This window comes from Alternaria dauci, chromosome 1 (genome assembly GCF_042100115.1).
Source record: "Alternaria dauci strain A2016 chromosome 1, whole genome shotgun sequence".
NCBI classification, from domain to species: Eukaryota; Fungi; Ascomycota; class Dothideomycetes; order Pleosporales; family Pleosporaceae; genus Alternaria; species Alternaria dauci.
This window is the reverse complement of record NC_091272.1, coordinates 6,178,470-6,205,049: the sequence shown is the minus strand read 5'-3', so window position 1 is coordinate 6,205,049 and position 26,580 is coordinate 6,178,470. Positions and strand designations below refer to the sequence as shown.

Below are 26,580 nucleotides of genomic sequence, written 5' to 3'. Positions count from 1 at the left end.
TACTATCGCACCTTTGGAAACGCCGCTCAATGGTCGATTTCTAGGGTCATATCGGAAGGGGAGAGGGACCGATCGACGATAAAATAGCGATTTGGGGTAGCAGAAATTTTCCCGCGGCGCTGTTGAGGATCTGGGCAACCAGTTTGAAGGCATTCTTCACGAGCGACTTGCTACGAAGAACCTCTGAATTGCTTCACAGTCACACACGCTTCAATGCTCGGTGGGCATTTGCCCGGCCGAGGAAACCAGCGGGATACACTCAACATAATGACTATGAACTCCCCCACGTAGGTGGCAGGTTCAACAGGAATAAAAGTCTAGACCTTGGTATCTCATGATGCGCTTACTCTGCGCTACTCCACGCAGCCGTATCCACCAAGAGCCGTAACCCGTTCATGCGGCTCTGCCCAACCTCGACTCCACAGTTATTCCCGTCTCCGCGGACTTACAGCGCCGGTCCTTTCCACACGTCCCGGTTGATCTTGAACAAGTTACTCTGCTTGTGTGGAAGGCTGATTTCGCGCTCCTTGTAAAACCCGGCTTCTTGGAGGTAGTTTGCAAGTCTGAACCGTTAGCATTGTACGCGAGGCGCTGGCAGAAGACTTACTTTTCGTTGTCGACCCTCGGCTCCAACATGACCCTCTCCGTCCGGTTATCCGAGAGCCAACAGTAGTGCACTAATGCACTCAGCCAGATTTTGACCCTGTGGGCACCCCTGAACTCCTGCTCGCCAACCAAGCAATGGAAACCCCGGTCGTAGTCGCTGACAATAGGTAGGTACTTTCCGAGATTGTCTTCCTTGACCCAGTATATCTCAAAGTAGCCAAAAGGCTTCCCGTCCCAACATCCTATGACCGGGAACGAGTTCTTTGATCGTAGGCCATTCTTGAGGAATTCCTCTTGATGGGACTGTGGACCTGCCTCGCCCCAAAAATGCGCCACACGGGGGTCGTTCATCCATTTGTGTAGATACTCCGAATCAGACATGCCGCCGTTCGTCAAGCTCGCGTTGGAAATGACGGAGTCAGAAGCTAAAATCTGGCTGTTGCGGTTTGGGCTGGAAACTGGCCCGTGGTGTCGAAGCGCCTTCGAAGAGATGGAAGCCACTCGGAACGACAAGTACTGCCCAACGCTGGGTATGTATCTTGTATACAGCACCTCTCCCTGCCGAGGTGGCTTCGGGCGTATGGGGTGTCGCGTGTTGTTCGTAAAGACGTACTGCGCGGGAGGGGGTGGGTAGTACGTTGGGAGATGCGAGCTCGAGTGGAAGGGACCTGGTGCAGTTGGTGACCACAGGCCTGGTGACACCTGGTCGAGCTGTTGTTCTTTTTTCGCATCAGATCCACCCGCTGGGGACGACGGTCGCGAAGGATACGGCGAGCCCGACGGGAAGGGGGAGTTGGTGTTGGCCAACGGCGATAGAGTGAACAAGTATATTCTGGGGTCAAGCTGCCAGAACGTCCTTCGACTGACGAACATGCGTGTCCAGCCTTCAGGAGAAGACTCTTCTTGCGCGCATCCGACAGTCGAGTCTTCGCTGGCAATGAGTCCCATGCGCTCCAGCTTGGGCAGCACGACCTTGCCTTTGAACACACCCTCCCTGTTGATGTTTATGCGCCATTCACCCTTGGGCTTACCAGCGTCGGCGGTGTTCTTGGAAAGCGCGTTGGTGACCTGCAGCGTCGGTTCGGGCTGGTGAAAGTACCAGTAGAGCGTCGCCCACAGCATCATAGCGATCTGCCGGGTCGGCGACGCAGCCGGCTTGAACTCGCTGCTGCTGGGGTTTGATATGGATGAGATGTAAAGGTGGTCTCCATTCAAGGTAGGTTGCTTGAAGCGATGTATGCGTCGTGGTGGGAACAACTCCTCCTCATCCTGCTGCTGCTGCTCTTGTTCGTCCGTGGCCAATTCATCTTCGGAATTGAGAACAATTGTCCAACCAGGTGGAAATGGCGAGTGCGTGTTGATGTCGCTCGACTTGAAGAAGAGGCCCCCAAAGACGGGGGTGACGGTAAGGTTCTGGCCGTTGGGCAAGTGGACGATATTAACGGGCGCCATGATGACGTTGGCGGGGTAGCTGCCGGGAAAGTAAGATGTAAGAAGGATGCCCAGGTGGAGCGCGCTGGTAATGGCTATGTCCTAAATGCAGGGCAAACCTCAATCACCTCACATGGGGTGAGATGTCTGATACCTGGATCAAGCGTCCCTTTTTTCTCTGGCACGCGATTGTCAAAAACTGCACAGCTGCCACCCGCGTCTTGAGTAACTAGTTCTGCCTGAGAACGCCGCGCGGGGCTATCGCGGTGAGTTGACAGGTCGCGAGAGCCATCTCTTTTCTCCCAGTGCGCGCACATGGAGATGCGCGTTTGTTCGCGAAACATCAGCATACATCATGCGAATGTACCGCGCTATCAGGGCGTTTTCATTGGCTGAGGGGCGCATGTCCGTGAGGAGTGGATGTTGTGCTATGTAGAAGCTCCAAGCTCGGCGGTCGGCATGTTGGTATGACGAAATGCGAGGCCATATTAATCCCGAGCTTCCCCAGCCAGAGTTTCCACCAGCTTCGAACCACCAGAACACACCCAACACTCAATTGAATCCAAAGCATCAATTGAAGCCATCATGAACACCGCTCTCCTCCGCACATCTGCCCTGCGCTCGGCTGCGAGAGCCGCGGCTCCCGTCACCTCGCGTGCTGGTCTCGCCGGCACCACATTTGTTCGTGGCAAGGCCACTCTGCCCGATCTCCCATGTGCGCCTTATCATCTGAAAAACGCGCATCGCATGCTAATACGAGACAGACGACTATGGCGCGCTCGAGCCCTCCATCTCCGGCAAGATCATGGAACTGCACCACAAGAACCACCACAACACCTACGTAACCTCGTTCAACAACTTCAGCGAGCAAATCGCCGAGGCCAAGCAAAAGGAAGACATCAAGGCGCAGATTGCGCTGCAGCCGTTGATCAACTTCCACGGCGGCGGTCACATCAACCACAGCCTCTTCTGGGAGAACCTCGCGCCTACCAACCAGGGTGGTGGTGAGCCTCCTTCTGGCGCGCTAGCTGCTGCCATCAACAACAGCTACGGCAGCCTCGATGCCTTCAAGGAGAAGTTCAACACGGCGCTCGCGGGCATCCAGGGCAGCGGCTGGGCGTGGTTGGTCCAGGACACACAGACTGGCGCGATCCAGATCAGGACGTATGCCAACCAGGACCCCGTTGTCGGTCAATTCCGTCCTATTTTGGGTGTTGACGCCTGGGAGCACGCCTACTAGTGAGTCTGACCATGAGAGTCTGGGAACAGAATGTTGAACTAACCGTTTCTAGCCTCGACTACCAGAACCGCAAGGCCGAGTACTTCAAGGCCATCTGGAACGTCATCAACTGGAAGACCGCCGAGAAGCGCTTCCAGTAGATGTGACGTCTCGCGGCAGGGCAACGTTCCTAACTCGCCGTTGACTTGAAGATAGTCTTGATAGCGTGCATAGTGTAGTAATGCAAGCAAATGAATTCCTTCAGTCAAATGTCATTTTTACACCAAAGTTAAGTGTATGTGCATCGATATCGATTCTGCAGTAGCCTCTTCACATGTATGGGATACATATCTGCAAAGATGGGATGAGCAAGGAACATATTGTGCTGACTTGTATGTGCTACTTTAAGAATATTCCAATAATGCCGTGGGCCTATGCCTAGCACCGTCTCCATCGCGTCTGCGAAACCCAAGATCCTGGTATAAATGCCATCAACACCGTGCTGTAATACAAACAAGAACATGCAAAACATTTACCGAGACCGAAGTCCGGCATAAGAAAACAATAATACACCGCCGTGAGTCGACAGACAAAGCAAACGAGAATAAAACAGTAGATACGCGATCACTTTTCAGCCGTAGGCGCCTCCACCACCCGGGACGTCCCATCCACCTCCACAATCTCTACCTCGTGCCTACCCCTACCCATCCTCGATAGATGTTGTTGCCAGGTCTTGATTTCATCGCCATACGGACTAGCCGGCGATGGCAAACCCGACGACGAAAAGCCTGGAGAGGGAAAGCCCATGGGGTCATATTCGACCATGGTTTGTTGACTCGTCCGATGGAAAGCACCAGCAGAGCGCGGATTGTTCTTCGCTGCTTCTTTCCTGCGGCGCCATGCAAGGAAGACGACGAAGAGGATAAAGGAGACGAAGAGACAGGCGCCGATTGTGCCCCCGACGATGCCGCCTAAGCTGGGCTTTGACGAGCTGGATGGGGATGAGGATGAAGATGAATCAGATGAAGTCGGCGTGCTGATAGACTCCTTGGTGACGGTCGCGGTGACCGTTTCTTTCGCTGCGGAACTGGTTGATAGGCTCATGCCTAGACTATGGTATGCGGTGCTCGTGAAGGCGCTGGCTGCGCAACCGTGCTGTGTAAGGACCATGTTGTCGTAGATGAACCGCCACTGGTAGCAAGCTGGTGCTGAGCTTGCTGTGCACTTTGCTATCGCGGCATCGGAAGAGCAAGCGTCGTTTGTGCAGGATGCTGACATGGCTGTTGAGGCAATACATGCTGTGGCTATTGTACAGGAAGAACCCAGACCTGATTGGCAGCAGCCGTGGATTCCAAAGAAGTCGTTTGTTGCGCATACATCTGTGGGATTTGGACATGTTACTGCGCTGGCTATCGGAGAGTCAGTATAAGTCAGAGAAAGAAGTCAAAACAACCCTACCTGAAATGCCAGAACCGGAAACAAATCCACAAGTATTGCTTCCTTGCTGACGCTTGGAGAGATCAAGAAGAAGCTGTGGTGCTGCCGTAGGTCTTGGACTCCATCCATCCATGGTAGGTGTATATTGTGTAGGTTTCGGCATCGAAAAGGCAGCTGCGTATGCCATTGCCGGTCCTAGCAACGCAAAGGTAAGAAGTGTAAACGCCATCGTCTTTCCATGAGTGCAGATCTAGTTATGTAGACTCAACCCAAGTTTCTCCAAAGCACAAAGATGACGACCGACAGAGTCGTACGCCGGAGTAGTATGAGGTGCAAAAGCGAAGATCGCTACGCAATATAGCAGACTATAAGAAGCGTCACAGCACCTCTACGCGGCTGAGTGCATGTGGGAGGGGAACCAGCACCCTGGCAACACATGTTGCGGCAGGGTAAGCTCCCATCGCTTCCCTGGCTCTGTGAGCGGGTCATGGCCCTGACGATCCAATCGAAAGCAGTCTCTGGCGATGACGACGAGGAGAGCCAGGGTACCTTTGGGAAAGGCGTCGCATATACATCCTTCACCTCTACCCACATCAGCCCAATCACACCTAAGATTTTCCGCCCTGGACTAAACGTGTGAGTGACGGGCCACTGGGGAGGTTGGGAAAGGTCTAGTATGCGGCCGGATCAAGGCTGGTGTAGGATGCGGTCGGCTGGGGGCTGAGCGGGCGCATTGGTCCATGTGCTGGTGGGGTGTAGAGTGAGTGGGCCTAAGCCTGCATGTGGCGTTGGCCAAAGAGGGTAAATATAGCCCAAGTGAGCGTCTTCGGTCAACGATGCACAGCATAATTATGCGCAATGACGAGCGGGGTATAATACGGCAGTAATCCCTTGGTAGCTGCAAGCGATTTCTTGGGTTACTATTGGTGATGGAGTGGGAACTTGGCATCAGGCCTATCAGGCCTCCGAGGACTATGAAACATACAAAGACAGTTTCACACGTGGATGGACGTGGGGAAGAGTATGCACTGCCTTGTTCGGCAGATGTAGTTCGCAAGACTGACGGTTGCTATGGCCTTGAGTGGGGGATGGTCTAGAATGACAGATTGCACTGAAACATGAAGCCAACAGACAAAGCATGTGTGGTCGTGCGTGAAGGGCTGTCCTGCAGTCTTCGCTCGGACAGCTACTGGCCCGCTCATGGCCTGATTCCTCCCTTGCACCTGGCATGTCGGTATCCAACATGGCTGGTCGAAATTTGTTGCACTTTGATATGGCCGGCCCGTGTGCAAATGCCAACTCTTACTGGATTCGTCTATATACAACGATCGTAACCATAACGCCTGTCGATGATTCCATCGACTTAACTCCCCCATGATGCTGTTTCGTGGGTATACATAATATACAAGGACAATGGCGTATGGTCTAGTCCCGCTTGTGGGGACCGACAATCTTGGGGTACATTCTCGAGAGGTGGTAGTTGATGTTGTTCTTCTTCTGGTTGGGGTTTCGCTGGATGAAATGTTAGATGGGTCTGGAGGTTCTTGGGTCGGTGAACGTACTGGCGCATCCATACACTGCCGTAACTTTTGCTCGAGCTGTGCACAGCCTTGCACACTATAGCCGGAAGACGCCCAGCATCCTGTAGTCGTATGTCAGCCCGTGTTCGTGGTTGTCTTTCCAGACGCTCTTGGCCCCGCATTCCACCCTCCGGCGCAGCCCAGTATCACATCTCAACCTCCCCATTCCACAATTCCGTTTTCACATACCCAAAACTGATGACATAGCTCCCAGACACGGGTTCGCCTCTGGCTTGTTCGGTCGTCGGACGCGGAGTTTTGGTAGCGGCGGGAGGGGTCGGTGCGTGGCCGACTGCACGGCTGTTCCTTGGGGCTTGGGTACCATCGTGTAGCTGCTTGCCGGCAGAGTGATGCGATCCGGATGCGATGTGAGTGCTGGCCTTGGGCGGGCTCGTGGGTGCGATGGCGTCGTCGTCGTCGACTCGGTGGATTCAAAAGTTTCCGCCGCGGCAATCTCCTTAGCGTGCCTGCCCCATCGTGATCCCTGTCCGGCTTTGTTTACGATCGTACCTTCCTAGCGACCGACGGCCAACACAGACGACACACCCCCAACGACGATACTAACGAGCCTCACGACACAGGACCCATGTTTGCGCGCCATTAATACATATATATTAGTACTATCTGACCGCCGACGTCATGGTCTTCACTCCGCGCCAACGCGCCACACCCGCCAAAACATTCGACAACACATGGAACGAAACCGACGCTGCGTTCCTCACTCCCAGTGCTCTCCCAGTTTCCAAGATACCGCGCGGATGGGAGCGAAGACAGGAAGTCAAGAGGGTGGGCCAAGGGAAGGAGAAGAAGATCTGGCGGAGATTCAATCTCAGGTCGCGTGCCGACGACACCCCACAGGAGTCAGAAGACGACGAGGAGCAAGATGCGCGTTCGAGGCCTGTGAAGAGGCTTCAACAAATGAGTCCTAAAGCCATGGAGAAATCCACAAGCGGACTCGGCAAGAAGCGCGCGTTCAAGGCGACGCGCTGGGACCGGAGGAAGAGCGTTTTGCCAAGTACGACCACAAAACATGCTACCGTAGCATCTACTGACTTATTGCAGGGAAAAGAGCAGCCCAGATCGGAGATTCCGTAATCAGCGCAGACGACCAAGCACACAGCGAAGAGGAGGAAGACGATACCCCCAATATGGACGGCGAGGATAGCTTCGAAACGATCGCAGACACAGACGAACCGATGGAGCCCGTAGAAGACGACGGAGCTGCTTTCACGTTTGCAGTAGACGCGCCGACTGCCGAGGTCTCTGATCACGAGAGCGTACAAGGAGGCCAAGAAGACCCAGGATCCACCGAAGACGCGACAATCGCGAAGCTGTTCCGTTCGCCACTCAAGCAAACTTCGACACCCTCAAACGCATCGCTAGAGAAGGTTGAATATCCGCAACTACCCCTGAGCGACAGCCTAGAAGCGGAAACTGTACTCACTGAGGAAACAAGCAAGGTCGTAGAGCAGATCAGTACCGAGATGATGCACGCGGAAGGACTTGAAGAGGAGACCCTGACTCCAAGTGAAGTGATGGTCGGCGACAAAAGCAATGAGACAGCGCCTGAACAAACGAAGCCAATGTCAGAGGTATCACACGCTGTGGCGGAGCTTCAATACCCAGCTTTGCCATTAGACGATGCTAGCACTTCACCAACACTGGCGCTTGACGAAGGACTAAATGAGGACGAGGATGCCGATCTATCTGAAGTGGTTCTGGGCACATTGGCAGGGGAAGTTCAGGAGGACGGCAACACTATTGAAGATATGCCCAGCTCACCTGAAGCAAGCGTCCATGAAGACGATTTCACGGAAGCCTCGCTGCAGCTGAATATACAACGAGAGTACCAAGCAGCGGTTGAGAAGCATGTCCCTAGCCCCAGGAAGAACACGATTTCGTCCGAGGTTGACATGACTGATGCACCTGTTGCGTCCACAGACATTGCCGATGGACTGACGTTTTCATTCACACCGACAAAACCACAATCACCTGCTCCGCGAAGACTGCATTCTCCTCCGCCTCCGCCCCGCCCTGAGTCTGGACCAGACGATGTTACCATGACAGTCGCTTTCGATGATGACACAGCCATCCTCAAGGACTTCCTCAATCGTGCTGCCGCAAGCAAGGCTGAGAAGGCTGCCGTTACCACACACAAGAGAGAGTCATTACAGAACCGAAGAGACTCGGATGTTGTCCGCCACGCCTTGGCCTCGCCCCGCAAGGCGCTCGAGGAAAAGGACCCCAACTCGCCTTCCAAGCCACACACTGAGTTGACGCTGGATCTATCGCAGATACCCATACTAAGCAAGCCCGCGGAAGTGTCTCCTTCACCTAATCCAGATGCTGAGGAGCCAGAAACTGCGGAAGAGAAGAGTGCACAAGCAGCAAGACGGTCTTCACGGAAGAAGATTTCGCGATTGCCCGCCCCAGGACCGCCCAAGATCAATATCCGCCGTGCTGACGGTAATGAAGTAGTCGTACTCAAGAAGGACGATGCGAAAGTACTGGCTGACGTGACACGAAACAACACACGCAAGAACAAACAAGGCGCTTTCTGCGTCACGGTCCGATTGATGAAGCTCTCAATGGATTCATATAATCTGCCTCCTATTGACGAAACCGAGAAGGAGCCCATCGTCGGCAAGAACGTACGCTGGGATGAGACATTAGCGTACTATCAGGAGAACCCAGACACCGTCGCAAATGCATTAGCTGAAGCAGAGTCACTATCTACACCAGATGAACTGGGAATGCCAGATGCTCCCGAGCCAAAGAAGAAGAAGGAGAAGATCAGCAAGACATCCACACCCAAGATACGCAGAGTACGTGGTTTAGGAACAACAAATGGCACGCCTGGCAAGGGTCTGCTTGCGCCTTCAAGTCTCCTCCCGGAAGCTGTACAAAAAGAAAAAGAAGCGGCAGACAAGCAAGCACCCAAAGCCAAGTCGACCAAAGTCAAGAAGATGCCTGTTGCATCCTCAACCTCCACGTCAATCGACAGCAATCTGTCTTCCAGCACATCTGACACCAAACTACCCTCTCTCGACGTGACACCTGTGGGTGTACAGCCAGGAGCTCAACGCAAGAGTCGTCTTGCTGCGCCAAAGAAAGTTGTGCTACCTCAGACACCATCTTCCGCAAAGGCTGGAGACAAGGAGAATGCGAATCGTTCTGGTCTCACCAACTCTACGCCCAAGAAGGGACTTCCTGCTCCCAAGGTTGTTATACCAACTACTGCGGGCGTACCAGCACCCGTGGGTATGGAGTCTGGGCTGCCGAGGCGGAGAGGAAGAAAATATTAGTCGGGCATGTGGGTTGTTGTAGTTGCATGGTCGAATTCGGGGCATCTCTTTAGGCTGTTTTATACCCTTCTGTCTTTGTTATTTATGCATGTTTGGCGCTTTAGCGGTGGCGTTTGATTGGGAAAGGCATCTACATGAGGTTATCATCGATATAATTTATATGCATATGCGAATAATTCCAGACCTTTGTGAGTTCATCAACAAGTGTGGTCCTCATCGTCGTCGTGGATCAGTAGATTACTTCTCCTCCACACGACTCACGGCGTCTTAGAAAAACTCCTTGCTTCGTAGTCAAAACTATGTATATTCCTAGGTAAAATGAACCTATATGAACGATAGCAAAAGAAGCAACCTGTACACATCTAGGTTGCACCTCCAAAGTAGTTAGCTATCTGTGACGCGTCGAGTTTGCTGAGCAATATCGTCATGTTAGGCACATCTATCCACACAACTTCTACCACATAAAGTCATCTACATCAACCAACTGCATCTCACCAATCCCCACTCCTCCCACAGTCCCCTCATCCTCCTCTACGGGCACCAAACTTCCCAATTTACACTCTTCCGTCTTATAGTGTAAATCCGGCTTGAACCGACACGCCTTCGGTGTCCAACCCCCAGCACCCTTTTGCCCTGTACATCCATCCCTCTGACAAAGATGCCCATAAAAGCAATCCTTCTTCCTGCACGCCCCTTTCCTCGGACAAGGATTACACCTCAGTACATACTCTAGCACCTGCCTAGCTTCAGGCTCTAGAGCGCTGTGGTCGAAAGGGCAGTTATGGTTAGAGCATTTTTGCTGCAGGTGGTAGGTATTGCATGGTTTAGCTTTTGCGAAGCTCGCGTTGTAGATCTTCCAGGCGGATGGGGAGGGCATGGCGAGGTGCGGGTCTAAGCGCTGGTGAGATTTGTTCAGGGGAATGTAGCCATTGACTGGGGCAGCGGGGAGGAGGGCGGAAATATTGCTGCGGTCAGTGAGTTGTTGTGATTGTGATGATGGAGGCGGAGCCTGAGATGAGGATGGGGTGGAGCCATTTACGCCGTCGAGTCCTTTAGGGACGTGTAGGTTGCGGCATTTTTCGCCAAAGCTACAGAAGCCTTTTCGAAAGTACTTGCAGAGCTGCGAGTCTTTTTGTGGGTTTGAAGAGCCGTTCTTGGCGGTTTGAGTATACGCGAATCGTTCTTCCCATCCGACGCGATCTTGTTCTTCGCATCCGTTGGTTTCTGTGGGCGATAGGTCGCCGAACGCGGAGTCTGATACACTGAAAGAGCCATCTCGCCTCCATGATTCTTTGCGAGGAGTTGGGGAGACAGGCTTAAGTACTGGCCTAGGTATTGCCTTTGGCTTAGGTGCTGTAGGTGTCACACCTTTGCTAGCCGGTGCGACAATGGAAACTTCAGACCATCTAAAGATGGTTGGAAACTGGGTGACATTCAGGCCGAACTCGTGGAATTTCGGGTTCCACCCAGCGCCTTGTACTAGGGTAATCTTGTCGCGTATACCGCTAAAGGGCGACAGTTGAGATAGATACGCTGCATCATGACAAGCGGCGTATAAGATATGGCTGCAAGCCGTGTCCTGGGAAGCGATCTTGAACTGTTCACTAATCTTGAACTTGGTGCCTTCTTCATCTAGAGCGTCAATAAAGTCGAAGAGGCTGATGGCTCGAGTGAATGCGGCGGAGAATGGAGACAGCGATCGCTTTTCCATACCAATGATTTTGGACCTCGCGAGTTGCTTAGACAGATTCGTCAAGTCCGCGTAGACCTTGACATGAATGCGGGCGGAGCGGGCTTCTGGAACGCTTTGCTGTAGGTACTTCTCTATAGCTTCGTTGAGCATGCGAGCAGCGCGCATTCCGCCTTCTTCCTTTTCACGAACAAACTCATCGTTGAACTAGAGCCGGTCAGAGTGGGTACCACGAAGCCTGGATAATACTGACGATGTAGTTGTTACCGTCGATCAACACCAAAACATAAGGGTTCTGAGGCCTTGTTGCTGCAATCACGGTAGACGCACCTGTAGCTGCTGGTGTGACGGTGGCATTTTTACCTTCCTTTACATATGCTTTCTTCAAGTCTTTGTACTCGTCAAGCAGCTGACCATACTCTCTTAAGAGACTCTAGGTGGGGTCAGCGGATGCAGATTAGCAATATGTCGGCATAGACTTACTGTTAGATCAGTTTGTCGGTTCCGATCATTGAGCTTGAACTGCTCTAGATGCGTATCTAGCGAGTCAATCTTGCCGTCAGCTAGCATCTTGATGGTGGCGCGCCGTCAGTGTTGACGTGTCAGGGTCTTGACACAAATAAGTCAGCAGGATAGGTCGGTGAGAAGAGTGCGCAACAAACTCACAGCGAGTGCGAGCTAGACCTTGGGAATATTTATACACTCATATTCGACCAAACAGTTTGTGAATTGCCGCTGAGGGAAACGCGTGGGCGAGCCATCTTACAACATCGGCGGGGGTTTCCAGCGCTTACCCCACCTGGCTAGCGCGAGGCTTTGGCGCCAGGAGTCAGCTCCGCCTCCTTCACTCTTACACATCCCCACTGAAAGCCCTACGCTCTAATCATTTCGAAACGTACAAAATAAACATCGATTGCATGCTACGCCCGATTAAACCAGATGAGGCCGCCTTTGACATCCGGTTCTAGCCCGACACCCACTGCGGTTACCTGCCCGCCTTCCGTCCGGATCTCGCCTCGGATCGTACCGTGCAGTTTGCGTTCCCAAATACCATACATCTCTACAGCGAACATATTGCCCGTTAGATGTTTGAACGTCAAAACATACGGAAAGCACCGATCGCTGCAATCCGCCACCAGCTTCCCTTCCTTCAGCTCAAGCACCAACCCCTTATACCCGACATTGTAATACTTTCCAGCTATCTCCTCCACAGCGATATCGAGCGGCTCCACAATCTCTACTTTCGTCCACTCAGGTTTCTCCGCTGCCTCCGCATCGTCCATAGATTGGAAAGTCTTGAAGAATGTACCCCAGTCGATGCGATCCTCCTTCCGTACACCGATAACCTCGTCTAGTAGCGTGAACTTCAGAATATCATTGACATAGGCGGCGCTATCCGAGTTTCCGAGAATCACAAGTCCCCAGTCGAACTTGGGCATGAAGCAAACCATGGCCTTGAATCCGGGGACAGAGCCGTAATGTCCGATCAATGTGTGTCCGCGATAGCTTGTAAGGCTCAGGCCCAGGGTGTAGAGCTCTTCACTCTTGAAGGGTATCGACCATTTCTCGTCACCCAAGAGGTCAAAGCTGCGAGGCGTGGCGAGTGCTTTGTGGCTCGCTTCCGAAAGAATGGGATCGCGTTTGATGAGAGCGCGGATCCATTTTGCGTAGTCGCCTGCACTGCTGAAAATGCAGCCTGCGCCATGCCCCTCTGGAGCTGGAGGATAGTGAGGCAGCGCAACGTAAGATTGAGACTCACGATTCCAGTGGTACGGCGTTGTTCTGCGGTCTTTGTCACTGTTGGCCTCGATGTCGGGGACGTCATGGAATGTGTTGGTCATGCGCAGCGGTTTCCAGAGCTTTGTCCTGATGAATTCTGTATAATCCATGCCACTGACAGTCTCGACAAGATGTACCGCGACGCTGAACATGATATTACAGTATACATGTTCGGTGCGAAGGGGTTTGACAAACTCGAGATTGCGCAGGTTGCGGGTCAAGGATTTTGGGTTGTCTTGATGTTTCGACCGGGCACTAAAGTACGACTCATCGTGGGTAGCAATGCCACTACGATGACTTAGGATGTCTTCAATAGTAACCTGCTCTGTAAGATATGGGTCCGGAAGGACGAAGTCATCTGGAAGGATTTTCGAGACAGGTGTTGTCCATTGTACGTCGGGATAATTCTCATCATCTACGAGAAGAGCTACGGCGCCTGCAGTGGTACTTTTGGACGTGCTTGCCAGGTCAAACAGAGTATCTGTGGTTGTTTCGGTGTCGGGTAGTGTGGAATAACCGTATGCCTAGAAAGGATAAGTACTCAAGGTTCGCTGTTTCTGACTAAGCTTGCTTACTTTTGAGTAGATGTCGTCACCCTGCACAACAGCAAGCGAAAGACCTGGCACATTGAATTCTTTGATCTTCTCCAACACGAGCTGATCGAATTCGGGATTTTTGTGAGCCATGACACGAAGGTGCTGCCAGGTCTTTTGCGTCTAGGTTTCGAAGATGACAACGTTCGATATATATGTAGTTACACTTCCTAGGTATGACTGCCTTGTCAGTCTTGGCTCATCTGACCGGACGCACAGTATGTATTTTCATCATAGTGACTCATGTGCGACCATTAGAAGCGATGCTAGAAGTGGCTTAAGCCATTCGATTGTAACTTCTTAGTCGGGACGAAAGATGTATTGCTGCATCTGAAAACGGTGCGGTTGAGTCAGACCCGCCAAGTTAACACGGCTTCAGTCACAGGTAGAGGTAATTCGAGCCAATCGGAGCTATTGCATAGCTGACCTCACAGCATGGACTAAAGTCCTTTGTATAGCCCATGGTGCATCTCACATATTGAGATTTCTGGCCACGCTATTTAGGTATCGTGGTGGATGGCGTCCGTCAGTGCACCCACCTCACAAAAATAGTTTACACAGAATAGAGGCTCAACATTCCAGCAAAACTTTTCTGTACTATCAACACACATCAAGGATTTACGGTAGTGATTCGCTCTAGACCGTGGTAACCAGATCTAGACAGCGCGGTACTAACAACTTGTTCGGTGATTGTACAGAGTCAAATTTCATTAGTCTTGATATGATACATTCCAGGTACATGATGAGACGAGGTTGTGTCATGTATTGAACGGAGAGAATGTGTGAGAACTCGAGATCAAGCTACTTTCAACCTCTTCGTTGGCTTGTCGTTCATGCGCGCCTCAGCGAAGAGTTAGGAGACAATGAAGATAATACAGTGTAGATGCTAGGCAATCATTGTGTCTGCAGAAACGTTGTTAAAGGAGGTAATACATGCTAGATGTTTCTTTACAACTCACTGACCAAGTCACGAGAGTATTTCACTTCCAGGAAAGTCATGTCTATGCGCTGTCTTTCCCTCCCCCACCTCATATATGACCCAGTTTACTAGAGTTCAGGTCATGACATGTTTCCAGACTCTATAAGCCGACTCAACTCGAATTCGACTCTTTCCACTGCGTATCTATCATTTCTTTCACATCGCTCCAACGACTCCTATACGTACTCACAATGCGCTCTACTTTCCCAAACAAGGAGACTAAAGCAGTCATCGTTGAGCTCTACTGCCCAACCAAAGATCTCAGGATCACAGACTGTAAGCACTATGCTAATGGACTACAAGGAATAGGACACTGATAGGCGATATAGTTCTCATCTCCCCCTCAGCCGCATACAAGGACATTATTGGGAGCATAAAATCCCGATTCAAATCCAAGCACAAAGTCGATCTACAAGAAGTCTGGCCCTGTGATATCAACGGCGAGCCGATTCGCACAAGCGAACCTGGCGAGCTGATTGACGGTGTCACGATCGACGGCGACCCGGTTTGCAACTTCGGCAACATACAGAGTGGGGAAGTTATCATGATACGCCTCAAGAGGGATGAGCTCCCTTCTATCGATATGAACCACGAGACAGTGCTTTGTCTGGGAGGCAAGATGGGTCAAGAAGCCTTCAAGGTGCGTAAATCAGTAGAGAAAGTTACTCACAGTCTCCACTTTCGGTATCTTCGCCATTGTACTGACTCTGCAGGTGATGGGCCGAGAAGACCGTCGTGACCTCATCAGGAAATTTCGCCGTAATGAAGCTGCCGAGCGCAAGAACATCATACGTCTTACCTTGCCTTACGCGGATGTCCTCTCGGCGCTAGCCGAAGCTCGTTACTCCGCCTCGCTATCGTCTCAGATCATAAGAGAGAATTGGAAAGTTGCACAGGTGAACGCTCTGGACCGAGAGTGCCTGGGCGCGTTGGCGATACTTAGCCAGGCGACTTGCGGTCAAGGGTGGGTGGTGGAACAGCTTCTGCTGGCGACGATTATGAATAGACCGGAAGGTGAGAAAACCGTGCTAGAAATCGACATACTCGTGGTTATTGAGAGGCTGTACAAAGAAGCGAACGCGATTGGGTCGACGTGGGAGCAAGTCAGCATGTCTTCTGCTCACGACACCATCATGAGCCACGTCAAGGGCCCTAGCCGAAGCTCCATGTGAGGGTAATGTGTAGACGAGACTACCGTCACTACTGTATTTTCTGAGAATGAATTCGCGCCAAGAGAACAAGAGTAGCAGAAAAAGGTCAGGCGATAGAGTGGCACGGACCGGTAGATACTGTAATTTTGCTGTGTATAGAGCTTACTTTCCCAAAGGAGGGATCATCTTGAGATCTGCAAACTCTCCAAGTACCTCCTTGATAGCGTCATTCGAGTCGACAAATCCATGCCATCCCATCTTGCGCGCCTTGTTCATGGTGAGGTCCAAGGAAGAGCTCATCATTCCGTCTGTGAAGCCAAAGATACGATCAATGTCCATGTCCTGAAGCTTATCCACCTTGAGACCATACGTAGATATTATCTCCTCCCATGCCTTTTGCACTTTCTCCTGTTTCGCCCAACTAGTCAGGGTGAAACGAAAGCGGATTGTTGTTGGTGGCCCGAAGCCTCGTGGAGGCGGATCGTATTGTGAAGTGATGACGGTATACTCGCTGTCATCCAGGCTGGGATACCCATATTCAATGCCATACCATCCTGCGTATTTTGGCCAAAAGTTTCCCCATGTAAAGGTCGTGCCATCCATCGTGTTGAATTTTTCGTTCTTCGCCCCATCGTTCAGCACAGCCCATTGCTCCATGTAAGCATTCAATTTGCTACTGGACATGCAGGCAGTCACTTCCCATGCATGCAGGTCACTTGGAAACTCGAGTTTCTCGCCTAGATGTTTCCTCACACTCGCGTATACGCCGAGCGGAAAGACCATGTTCATGGCTGCATCCGGAACAGCTCCCAGAATGCCCGATGGCATGCATATATTCCAGCCGATGCCCTGCTTCTTGCAGAAATCCCAGAGGAAGTCCTCCTGTGGGTAGTAGAAATTGGGTTCCAAGGTGACGCGAGGTGCTGTTTCTTCTTGAGGGGTCGCTGCGGGGCCAAGGTGAACACCGTAGTTCTTTGCGCCAGTTTGAAGCATGATACGCTTCGGCTTGATGTTGGCGATATGAAGAGCTTCGCAGAAATTTCGGAGGAGCGCAGCTGCAGTATATCAATATTGTATTTTCATGGTATCATCTGTAGGTCAGCACGTACTGTTCACCTTACACATCTCCTCTGCGTCGCTCCACAAGCCGCCGCCCTCTTTCGGCTTGACCTGGACATAAGAGTAGAAGAAGACATGGTCAGCCTTGACCCCCTTCTCCTTCAATACCTTTGCGATCTCCTCAGGGTCTTGTAAGAAGTCTAGTGGGATATGCTCGGCATTCTTCGGTAGCCCATCCGGGATCGTAGGTGGCCGCCGTGACAAGCAGTAGATCTTACTCCATCTCTCTGGGTCCTGCGCCAATACCCGTAGCATGTAGTTACCAGAAATACCATTTGCTCCGGTTATAATGGCTGTGAGCCCCTTGAGCGAGGACGGGTACACAGGAAGGCCATGGAAGATGCCTTTGCTCTCGACTAGCTGCTGGTTGGACATATTTGACGAGGACTATGCGAAAACGTAGGAATGGTGGAAGAGAGTTGCTGGAGTGACTCTGCACTCATCTAAATGTTACACAGACATTGGTTGTCTGACAAATTGAGGCCCAGTTCTACAACCTCGGATCATGACGTATTGCGGGGAAGTGCAGACGGGGCGATTTCGACAACTATCAGCGTACGGCTCAAAGAGTCCACCAACCAGCAGTTTTTAGCAATGATTTAATAGCAGCCCCTGAAATCGCAGTACTGGTCGCGGATTGTACATGTCGTTTCTCAGCTCTATAGGAAGAGCATGCCAGGATTGGAATAGCGCGTCAGGTCGTACCACCACGATACCCACATCTGTTCCGAATCCAGAAATCAAAGCAAGCGCTTACTGGGCTGTCAATACGATGGCGGTATGTAGACCTGCAGAGATACTGGATGGATTCTTGATCAAAGCGGGTGGTTGGGAAGGACCACGGACGCGTTCGGTAGCGAGGCGACCTGTAGCGCGGCGCTAAGCAGCCGCCCATGACCTTGACTGTGGCGCAACATTACACCACTTGAGATTCTGCACAAGAACATTAAATATCGATAATTTTCGCTTCATTCCTTGGGCGAAAATATTAATATATGTTTTTCGCGATTTCCTCTAGAGACGTCCGCATTCTTAGCGCACTGCGCTCAAGTCATTCACTCCGACAGCAAGCGTTAACTCCGGCAGCACACTCCTCCTAGTGTCAAAATGCCTCCATCTCAAGAAGGCAAAACGGCGAAGGATGCCTTCTCAAGACTTGTAGCCGTGCCTAATATCGTCACAAAGACAAAAAGTTCACTCAATCAGGGACGCTCGACTGCGACGGCAACAGAACCACCAGCCTCTTCGAAGACAGGAGACCAGGGTTCACCAGGGCATTCTGGAAAAATCGATAATGCCGAGATTGATTCTGTTGATGTTTCATGGGAGTATAATGTTTACGCGACCCCTTTCGTTCCCCCGGCTCTACGATCGATCAATGCTGAGACGGCGATCGTTTCTAAAACAATGCCCCGACATTGGGTCGATTTTGAACAGTATGTGCAAAGCTTTATCGGGACAAGCTTCATGCCCACCCACGATACAACATCCGATGAATCATTGAGTAGATCAGCCGCCGTGTCTATCAGACCGGCCACTGCCCTCAATGAGTTCGTGTATCTCCAGCACTTTGACCAAGTAGCCGCCATCGAATGTGCGGCGAAAGAGGAAGAAAACGAAAAGTACGCAATGTATCGAGTACCACTCGGGCAATTACCTTCAGCCGGTTGTTTGTGGATCTTGCCAGTGCCTGGGCTCAGGGAAGATAGTCCACATATTGAGATGGGCGACATGCTGCAGATACGACAATTGGTTGTTGACGAAACTGGAACCTTTATTCCCATACCAATGTACGCAAATGAATACCTACACAGGTTCAACGGGGAGCAGTTGGTCGGCTTCCAGTCCTGGATGGGCATACAACACGATGCTGCAGTGTATGGCATCAACCGTGCAAAGGAAATGGTTTACATCAAAGCAGACGGCCTCGATTATCCTGATCCTCGCATGCCGCCTATGCCGATGTTCGTTAATGTTGTTATACCGCTCAAGGTTAACATCATCAAAAACCAGCGAAGGGCTTTGGTGCATCTCAGCTCTGAGCTAAGGCAAGCCAGCTTGTCCGCTCGTTCAGATGCTTTTGAATCTTCGGAAAATCACTTCGGCGGATCGCCCGGCGCCAAGTACGCCACACTTCATAGAGAGACTGCAAAGGTCACATTTGATGACTCTAGCAACGATTGGAGTGTCCGGATGCTGTTTCCTGAAGAAGTACATGGAATACGTCAAAACAAGCTGCGTAATATTCCGCATCGCAATCTCTTCGATAGCGCCATCAACTACGAGCAAGCCCATGCCATCAACGACGTATGTAACAACGCATATGGAACTCTTCCATATTTGATCAGTGGGCCGCCAGGCACAGGCAAGACGAAAGTGCTAGTTGAGACGGCAATGCAACTACTGGAGACAACGGATGTCAAACACCTGCTCGTTTGTGCTCCATCTGAGGCTGCCGCAGATACAATCGCCTTGAGACTCAAGACATATCTTACAACCACGCAGCTCTTCCGTCTCAACCGACCCGGAAGAGCTGACAACGAAGTACCACGGGAGTTGTTGCAATACTGCTACATCGAAGACGACATGTTCACTTTGCCGCCTTTCAAAAACCTCATGGCTTTCAACGTAGTGGTAACCTCTTGTCAAGATACTTCAATGCTGGCAGAAGCAAGGATGACCAACAACGATCTCTGGACCATACAGAATAACATGCTCTCGGCATTCAATCCAAGGGAGAATCTGTCTACCCCGCCGCTACACTGGACAGCGTTAATCATAGATGAGGCAGCCCAAGCTACTGAACTTGAAGTTCTACCTGCCATCAGCGTTGTATGTCCGCCATCCACGTATCTGAAATCATCACCTCAGCCACGCTTCATCATGGCAGGAGACGAAAACCAACTCGGCCCTCGAACAGCATCCCGCGACCCTCGAGTAACCATGTCTCTATTCGCCCGCCTTTTCAAGCGACCACTATACAAAGACCACCCTCTCTCGCGGTCCAAAATAAATCCGTCATCCGGCCCGCCAGTCATGAAGCGATCAATGTTACCCATGACATATCCTCCCTTCACATTGCTGATCCGGAACTACCGTTCCCACTCTGCAATTCTCAGTGTGCCGAGCGCCATCTTCTATCACGACACCTTGATTCCCGAGGCCGTGATACCAAATACACCACTCCAACAATCCGATATCTGGCGCGGCCGTAAGTGGCCCGTTCTCTTCCTCCCACACTATGGAACCGACGAAATTGAACGTGACGGCGGCGGCTGGTACAACATGTCTGAAGCGAAAATAGCTTGCGACATGGCGCAAAAACTGGTCGACTCTTCTTCCATGGAGCAGTCAGACATATGCATCATGTCGCCATTCGCCGCCCAGGTCAAAACGTTACGTTCCTTGATCCGTTCTTCCAGGTATGGCAACGGTATAGGTCTATGGGACGTCAACATCGGTCCTTTGGAAGCGTTTCAAGGCCTCGAGAGACGCGTTGTGATACTATGTACGACGAGGGCCAGGAAGAGGTTCCTGGATAAGGACAACAGCATGGGTGTGGGTATCATTGGGGAGAAGAGGAAAATGAATGTTGCCCTTACGCGAGCAAAAGAAGCTCTTTTCGTAATAGGCAACCCTGAAGTGCTAAAGGAAGACGCGAATTGGCGTCGGTGGATGGCATACTGCTGGAGGAATGGTCTGGTTAGTGATGATAAGGGTGTTTGGGGTGGATATAAGAATGAGTTTGTCGAGACCAAACTTGGTGTGCTTGAGAGAGCACTTATAGCGAGAGAAGATCAGGGCAAAGCCAGCGTGAGGGTGCTGGGTGCTGGTCACGACGCGAATGGAGACTATGATGCTTGGACTGCGGGCCTCCGGGAGGCACTTGAGGAAGACGACGAAGAAGTAGAAGGAGAGGAATATGATGAAATATAGGAAATTGGAAATGTAGTTTAGAGATATACAAATCTATTTTTTTTTGTGAGTGTCGCAATAAAACGTGAAGCGGAGACCGTGATACTACCACATAAGAACGACGTAAGAACTATCATTTAGCGTTCATTGAAGTATCAATGTGTCTACTTTACATGCTCGGAATGCCTTTCTCTGTCTTCCACTAGGGCAGTCCATCACAAGTCACTGACGACTACCAATATCCCACCTGGACCCTTACACATACAGTGAAGTTAAACCTGACCCTGGAACAAGAAACCCCTCAACGCGCTCTCCACCTGTTGATCATCAAAACCTTGACCGTGCATCTGCTGAATCATCTGCTGCTGCGCAAACGCGCGCTGCTGATCCTGAGGCGCACTACCTGCAGTCCCGGGAGCAACTCCCATTTGTCCTTGTGGGCCATACGACGCATACGAGTGAGGCGCACCGTTCGAAGGACCCATGGCCGAACTGCTAACTCTAAAACTATTCATGCCATTCGTGTTTCCATTTGGAGCACCAGGCGGACGTTTATACGCGTTTTTCGGGGGCCGGCCGATACCCGTATATGTAGGTGAGGGGACGGGCTGGCCGTTAGCCAAAGCTGCCTTTTCCCTATCCCTCTTCTTTTGCTGTACCAGAGTACCTTTGACACCACGTAGGTACTTGATTGCTGCATCAACCAGTTCTTTCTTCTCGGGCGAGTTCTTAAGTGCTTCAAGCATCTCTCGAACTTGTGTTTCGGATTTGATGTGGGGACATGTGCGCGAATGGCCGTAGTGTGCTAAGCCGCAAAGACCGCAGTGCTCGACGCCTGCTGCTTTGAGCTCGCAGGCACCCGAAGGATGGTTCTTGTGGCAAGCCGGACAGATGCGAATACTGGAACCGCCATATGCTGGCTCCAGAGGGTTGCGGATGGGTATGGTAGCCCGTTTGAATGGTTTGACTGTTGCTTGATTAGTCTTCAGTGCTTTCGGCGCTGGTGCTAGCTCTGGCGGAGGCGAAGAAAGATCCATGAAGGCAGCTGGTACGCGAGCTGACAGTGCCTGCCCGGAAGAGGCGTTTGGTTGGTTCTGACTGGCGCCGTTGGGATGCGTCTCGAGGTTGAATACAACTCTCGTACCGCCTCTCGGCGGTGACACCTTCACTGGCTTCGGCGGCGATCTGATGGCCCTCGCACCACCCTTCTTGGGCGTAGTCTGGAGAGGAAGACTAACAGCAGGAAATTGGGACTGTTGACTAGATGAAACTTTAGACGCACCTGCGCCATTCTGCTTGTAGAGTGAAGAACTGGCGGTATTTGTTGTACTGGGACGGCGACCATCGCCGAGCTCTTTGGCGGCATCAAGATTGTCATGAATCGGCTCGGGCTCGGGCTCGCTTTCGTCTTCAGATTCGGCCTGGAAGTCGGTATCACTTTCAGACCCAGTCTTGTTCTTGCGCCTCTTGCTCAGCTTCTTGATCGGTGAAGGCGGTGCGGCAGTATCCTCGAAGTGGTCTGTACCCGCGACAGAAGCAGCATCGGCATCCCTCTTCTCCGTAGCGTAATCGACAGCCTGTGCGATGTCAGTAGTTGTTTTTATCAAGATTGAGGTATCAAGTACCGCTTTCGCCCGGCGTCCTCGACCCATAGCCTCTGCCTTCGCAAGCGCTTCGGCTGCTGCGGCAGCTTGTCGTTCCTTTAAAATCTTATCCCAGACACCTGGGTCTGGGGCAACCTCTTCATCCGCGATGTCGAAGTCATCTTGTAGTCCACCCTTCTCATTAACCCAAATACGAGCGAAGCCGAACTGAGACTCTGCAGAGTCATCGTCACCGGTCTGGGTGTTTTCAATCTGGCTGCGGTCGAGTAGTTTGTCGATAGAGGCGTCATCGTAGCGAATGTCATTATCCGCGTCGTCGTCCTTGAAGAGTTCTGCCGCGCCGTATTTGAGTATGGACTCAACATCCTCGTCCTCCGGATCCTCCTTGTCCAGATCTTGTACAACAACTTTGTCAAGAGCCATCTTCTTCTTGCCCATCTGCATAATCTTCTCTTCTACAGATGCCCGAGTCGCTAGCTGAAGACACAGCACTTTCTTCTTCTGACCAATACGATGAGCCCTAGCAATAGCTTGGAGATCTTGATGAGGGTTCCAGTCAGGATCCAGGATGATGACGGTGTCTGCAGTTGCAAGATTGATACCAACACCACCAGCGCGGGTGGAGAGGAGGAAGGCAAATAGAGGCGAGTCGGGCGCGTTGAACTGATCGATACGCTTCTGCTTCTCGAGCGAGCCCATCGTACCGTCTAGACGCTGGTATGGGAGCTGCATGCCGTCCAAGAAGTCTTCGATAATGTTAAGCATGTCGAGAAACTGGCTAAATATGAGCAGGCGATGACCACGTTCTTGAAGCTTTGGAAGTAAAGTCTCGAGAAGAGTGAGCTTGGCAGAAGCCTCAACAAGGTTGCGATGAGAGACGGCAGCAACCTCGCTCCTCTCTTCTATTTCCCGGCTGTAGACGAACGGATGGCACAGACACTTGCGCAGTTGCATCAAGATGTTACTCAAGTTTGCGCGCTCCTGCTGCTTAAGCTGCTTGTCAGACGTGAAGAGAGCCTTGAGAAGCTCCGGGCTCTTGGAGAGGATTGATCTGTAGACTTGCTTCTGCAGATGGCTCATGGAGATGGGAAGAATGATCTGGCCCAGAGGCGGGAGGAAGGTCAGCACTTTGGCTTTCGTACGTCGCAGAATGAAAGGCCGGATCTGGTCATGGAGTTCCCGGATGTTCTCCGCTGTCATCTCAGCATACTGTTCCTCGAGCTGCTCGGCATCGATCGTGTCGTCCAGGAAGTGCAGCAAGTTGAAGAGCTCCCTAGCGTTGTTTTGTAGTGGTGTGCCAGTCAACAGCAGTCGGAATGGCGCGCGTACTGCTGTGAGGGCCGTGTACAATTGACTCTTGTCGTTCTTCAGACGCTGGCCTTCATCGACGACGAGGCCGGCCCAGCCAACACCTTTGAAGAACCTCCTGCAATTGTCGTCGGCCGCCGCATCGTATGAGGTTACGACAATGTGGCATCGTAGGTCCTTCGTATTCTCGGGGTACATCTCGTACTTGTAGGCCATGTCGCGAGCTTTGGCAGATCCAAAGTAGGCGACTACGCGAAGAGAAGGCGCCCATTGCTTGATCTCCCGGCGCCAGTTGGCACATGTCGAGTTAGGCACCACGATCAGAAATGGGAAGCAATTATGCTCCTGAATCAGGGTTGCCATGAAAGCGATGACTTGGATCGTTTTCCCTAATCCCATCTCGTCTGCGAGGATGGCGTTCGTCTGATCGTACCATTTGTAGTAGAGCCAGTTTAGACCTTCTAGCTGGTACTTCATCAGCTCACCGCCAACAAGATTATCAGGTTGCTTCTCTCGCTCAAGCTTAGCGAATGGCGTGCTTCGAGCCTTCTCAATCCGTCCCTTAAGAGGGCCCTGCTTGGGGATCTTGACGTAGCGACCGGCAACCCAGTCGTTGTAAGCAGTGACAAAGTCCAACCACCTATCGCCGTCTTCTGGAGTAGGCACACTCTCCCAGACAGTGTCTTCGTAGCCCAGACCTTTGTACTTGATAAGCGCCTTGTCGACCTCTTTTATACGAGCTTTGTCAATTTCCTCGCTGCGGACTTCAACATAGCTTGTATACTTGATATCGAGGACAATATCGATACGGAGGTACTCCTCGGGAATGGCGTCTTCAGTTCGCATCTTTGGTCCATCCTCGCGCTTGAAGAAAGCCTTGCGTTGGACTCCAGCTGTCACGCCCCAAGTCCAGGCTCCAGAGTGCCATGCTGCTCGGAAGTAGGACTCGTTCTCCCACTTGATGAGGTATTGCTTGTCGTCTTCGCAAACCAGCTCACACGGAGTACCTGGTCGATAGGTCTCGACATCCGATGGCCGCCAGGCGATGATACCGCCGACTTTTCGATCACCGGTCTCATCGCACTCCTTGCACATCCATTTACCAGAGTATTCGCGGAATCGCTCATCTGCCATCTCTTCGTCGTCACGGTTGACGTCCATGGCGTACTGCGAGATGGGTGGTAGGTGGTGATAATGCCAGGCACGAGAGCACTTGGTGCAGCGAAACATGACATTGTTATGGTTGTTGAGAAGCTCGGAAGGAACGTCAACGACCGGATCATGGCCGTCGTTCTCTTCGCGCTCTTTCATTTCCTGTTGCGTCGTCTTGCGTGGCCTGAAGGGTCGGCACGAGAGTCCAGACACAGCGCAGTCTTGACATCTGGATAGGTCGGGAGCGGTTGGGTCCTTCTTCTTATAAAAGCCAATGCATCTCTTGCATTGCAGGACGAACTCCTCGTCGCCAACCTTGGTGACTAGATGGTCGCGAGTAGAGCGATTACCCAAGCAATTTTTGTGGTACGCCAGAGAGCAACCTTGACAATACACCAGGGGTGCTACGTTGGGTCCATCGAAGCATACTTCGCAACCCTCTGCATGACGCGCACGGAAAGGGTCGGTTCGTGATAGCTTTGGGAACACTTCGCGGACAACAGAGATTTTTTGGGCAACCACTTTGGGGGCGGTGTCTGACCGGTAGATGTCGTTCATGTCGGCTTCCTGCATGTTGTTGGTAGCACGCGTTGCTCGATCAGACTGTCGAACGCCCACTCGAGGGACCTTCTCGGGCTTTGCTGCACGTAGAGGTCGTCCCTTGCGCTTGCGGCCTGGGAGTACATCTGAGCGGAGGATGTCTGAAGCACTGGAATCGTCTGTATCATCATCCTCGTCTTGTTCGTCGTCATCGTCATCCTTGCTTCTTGTCCGTGTCGGTTGCTGTGCAGAACGCCGTGTGGGCTGCTGTATGCCTTTATGTGACCTCTGCTTTCGCTTCCTGCCGCCGTCATCAGAGTCGTCGTCCTCATCGTTGGTGGAGAGTGCGATCAAATCACTGGTCTCTGAACGACCTCTCGATAATTGTCCTCGGCGAGCCCCGCGTCCTGATTTCCGTGCGCGGCGACGTGGGCGTCCTGATGCGTCAGATATCAGCTCGTCTTGGTCGTCGTCCTCGGAGGATGATATGGGGAAACTCGATATATCGACAAAACCGTTGGCGTCCGCCTTGGTGTTCCGGCTGCGAAGCCTCATTTCGGCGTCGTCGCTCGAATCGTCGTCTGGTTGGAACGATTGCAGTGCCTCAGGGCCGCCACGGAGATCAAGGAGCTCTTCGAAGGTAACCTGTAGATACTTGTTAGGTATTCAGGAATAAAAGTTTGTGGCAGAAGAAGGAACCCAAGTCGCATGTTATATAGTAACGACGCTGCGCTCGTCTCTCTTGCTGCCTTTACCAGTGAAAGGGAATGAAAGAGGAGCCCTCACCTGCTTGACATGATCTTCTCCGAATAATTTGATCTTGTATACCATTTCGCCCTTGCTCCCAACAGGGAACTCGCGAAGGACCTTCTCCACTTCATCCTTGGGTTCGAAGTACTTATAATCGGCCTTTCTGATATGCTTCTGGGGTATGCGAACACATACCGCTCTTCGTCTGCGCGGCGGAATCTCGATATGTAGAGTTTCCAGATCATCGTCCATATCGCCCTCTGAAAACACGGCAGCTGGGGAGTCTGATGCTTCCGTCGTGGGTGCTGCTTGCGGAGCACTCCGCTTGGGTCCAGCTGGCTTCTTCTTGAACGCTGCCATGAGCGCGGCGCCATCCTCGTCGCTACTCATATTGCAGGTTGATGTACGAATTGTAGGGCGTA

At 51.9% G+C, this 26,580-nt stretch overlaps 10 protein-coding genes across 10 annotated transcripts; 4 read left to right on the top strand and 6 right to left on the bottom strand.

Moving 5' to 3' along the window:
* Positions 1–445: 445 nt before the first annotated feature.
* ACET3X_001923 (uncharacterized protein) lies at positions 446–2,058 on the bottom strand (the record flags this gene model as incomplete). The annotated part of the gene is made up of 2 exons (XM_069447268.1): positions 446–563; positions 608–2,058. 2 exons carry the CDS (start codon positions 2,056–2,058, stop codon positions 446–448), a joined length of 1,569 nt encoding a protein of 522 aa, XP_069312165.1.
* Positions 2,059–2,565: 507 nt separating this feature from the next.
* Positions 2,566–5,462, top strand: ACET3X_001922 (uncharacterized protein). Its single transcript, XM_069447267.1, has 2 exons — positions 2,566–2,752; positions 2,802–5,462. The coding sequence occupies exons 1-2, from the start codon at positions 2,623–2,625 to the stop codon at positions 3,275–3,277; spliced, it is 606 nt and encodes a 201-aa protein (XP_069312164.1). The 5' UTR covers positions 2,566–2,622; the 3' UTR covers positions 3,278–5,462.
* A 656-nt stretch (positions 5,463–6,118) lies between these two features.
* ACET3X_001921 (mitochondrial 37S ribosomal protein mS37) lies at positions 6,119–6,598 on the bottom strand (the record flags this gene model as incomplete). The annotated part of the gene is made up of 3 exons (XM_069447266.1): positions 6,119–6,205; positions 6,256–6,335; positions 6,463–6,598. 3 exons carry the CDS (start codon positions 6,596–6,598, stop codon positions 6,119–6,121), a joined length of 303 nt encoding a protein of 100 aa, XP_069312163.1.
* Positions 6,599–6,912: 314 nt separating this feature from the next.
* ACET3X_001920 (uncharacterized protein) lies at positions 6,913–9,578 on the top strand (the record flags this gene model as incomplete). Its single annotated transcript, XM_069447265.1, has 2 exons — positions 6,913–7,288; positions 7,336–9,578. 2 exons carry the CDS (start codon positions 6,913–6,915, stop codon positions 9,576–9,578), a joined length of 2,619 nt encoding a protein of 872 aa, XP_069312162.1.
* A 362-nt stretch (positions 9,579–9,940) lies between these two features.
* ACET3X_001919 (uncharacterized protein) lies at positions 9,941–11,838 on the bottom strand (the record flags this gene model as incomplete). The annotated part of the gene is made up of 4 exons (XM_069447264.1): positions 9,941–9,989; positions 10,307–11,475; positions 11,522–11,701; positions 11,752–11,838. The coding sequence occupies 4 exons, from the start codon at positions 11,836–11,838 to the stop codon at positions 9,941–9,943; spliced, it is 1,485 nt and encodes a 494-aa protein (XP_069312161.1).
* A 32-nt stretch (positions 11,839–11,870) lies between these two features.
* On the bottom strand, positions 11,871–13,733 carry ACET3X_001918 (uncharacterized protein; the record flags this gene model as incomplete). The annotated part of the gene is made up of 4 exons (XM_069447263.1): positions 11,871–11,877; positions 11,935–11,946; positions 12,376–13,571; positions 13,623–13,733. The coding sequence occupies 4 exons, from the start codon at positions 13,731–13,733 to the stop codon at positions 11,871–11,873; spliced, it is 1,326 nt and encodes a 441-aa protein (XP_069312160.1).
* Positions 13,734–14,810: 1,077 nt separating this feature from the next.
* On the top strand, positions 14,811–15,791 carry ACET3X_001917 (uncharacterized protein; the record flags this gene model as incomplete). The annotated part of the gene is made up of 3 exons (XM_069447262.1): positions 14,811–14,895; positions 14,949–15,259; positions 15,333–15,791. 3 exons carry the CDS (start codon positions 14,811–14,813, stop codon positions 15,789–15,791), a joined length of 855 nt encoding a protein of 284 aa, XP_069312159.1.
* A 97-nt stretch (positions 15,792–15,888) lies between these two features.
* Positions 15,889–17,675, bottom strand: ACET3X_001916 (uncharacterized protein). Its single transcript, XM_069447261.1, has 2 exons — positions 16,880–17,675; positions 15,889–16,825 (listed from the first exon to the last, which is right to left on the bottom strand). Exons 1-2 carry the CDS (start codon positions 17,262–17,264, stop codon positions 15,933–15,935), a joined length of 1,278 nt encoding a protein of 425 aa, XP_069312158.1. The 5' UTR covers positions 17,265–17,675; the 3' UTR covers positions 15,889–15,932.
* A 1,002-nt stretch (positions 17,676–18,677) lies between these two features.
* ACET3X_001915 (uncharacterized protein) lies at positions 18,678–20,825 on the top strand (the record flags this gene model as incomplete). The annotated part of the gene is made up of 1 exon (XM_069447259.1): positions 18,678–20,825. The coding sequence occupies one exon, from the start codon at positions 18,678–18,680 to the stop codon at positions 20,823–20,825; it is 2,148 nt and encodes a 715-aa protein (XP_069312157.1).
* A 251-nt stretch (positions 20,826–21,076) lies between these two features.
* On the bottom strand, positions 21,077–26,548 carry ACET3X_001914 (uncharacterized protein; the record flags this gene model as incomplete). Its single annotated transcript, XM_069447258.1, has 4 exons — positions 21,077–21,771; positions 22,087–22,381; positions 22,430–26,053; positions 26,195–26,548. The coding sequence occupies 4 exons, from the start codon at positions 26,546–26,548 to the stop codon at positions 21,077–21,079; spliced, it is 4,968 nt and encodes a 1,655-aa protein (XP_069312156.1).
* Positions 26,549–26,580: the final 32 nt, after the last annotated feature.

What these genes read in the sequence shown, in the direction of transcription:
- ACET3X_001922 (XM_069447267.1), top strand. Translation starts at nt 2,623, where the DNA reads ATGAACACCGCTCTCCTCCGCACATCTGCCCTGCGCTCGGCTGCGAGA. An exon ending in CACTCTGCCCGATCTCCCAT is followed by an intron (nt 2,753 to 2,801) that starts GTGCGCCTTATC and finishes AATACGAGACAG; the next exon opens with ACGACTATGGCGCGCTCGAG.
- ACET3X_001916 (XM_069447261.1), bottom strand. Translation starts at nt 17,264, where the DNA reads ATGTCCAACCAGCAGCTAGTCGAGAGCAAAGGCATCTTCCATGGCCTT. An exon ending in GGAGATGTGTAAGGTGAACA is followed by an intron (nt 16,826 to 16,879) that starts GTACGTGCTGAC and finishes GATATACTGCAG; the next exon opens with CTGCGCTCCTCCGAAATTTC.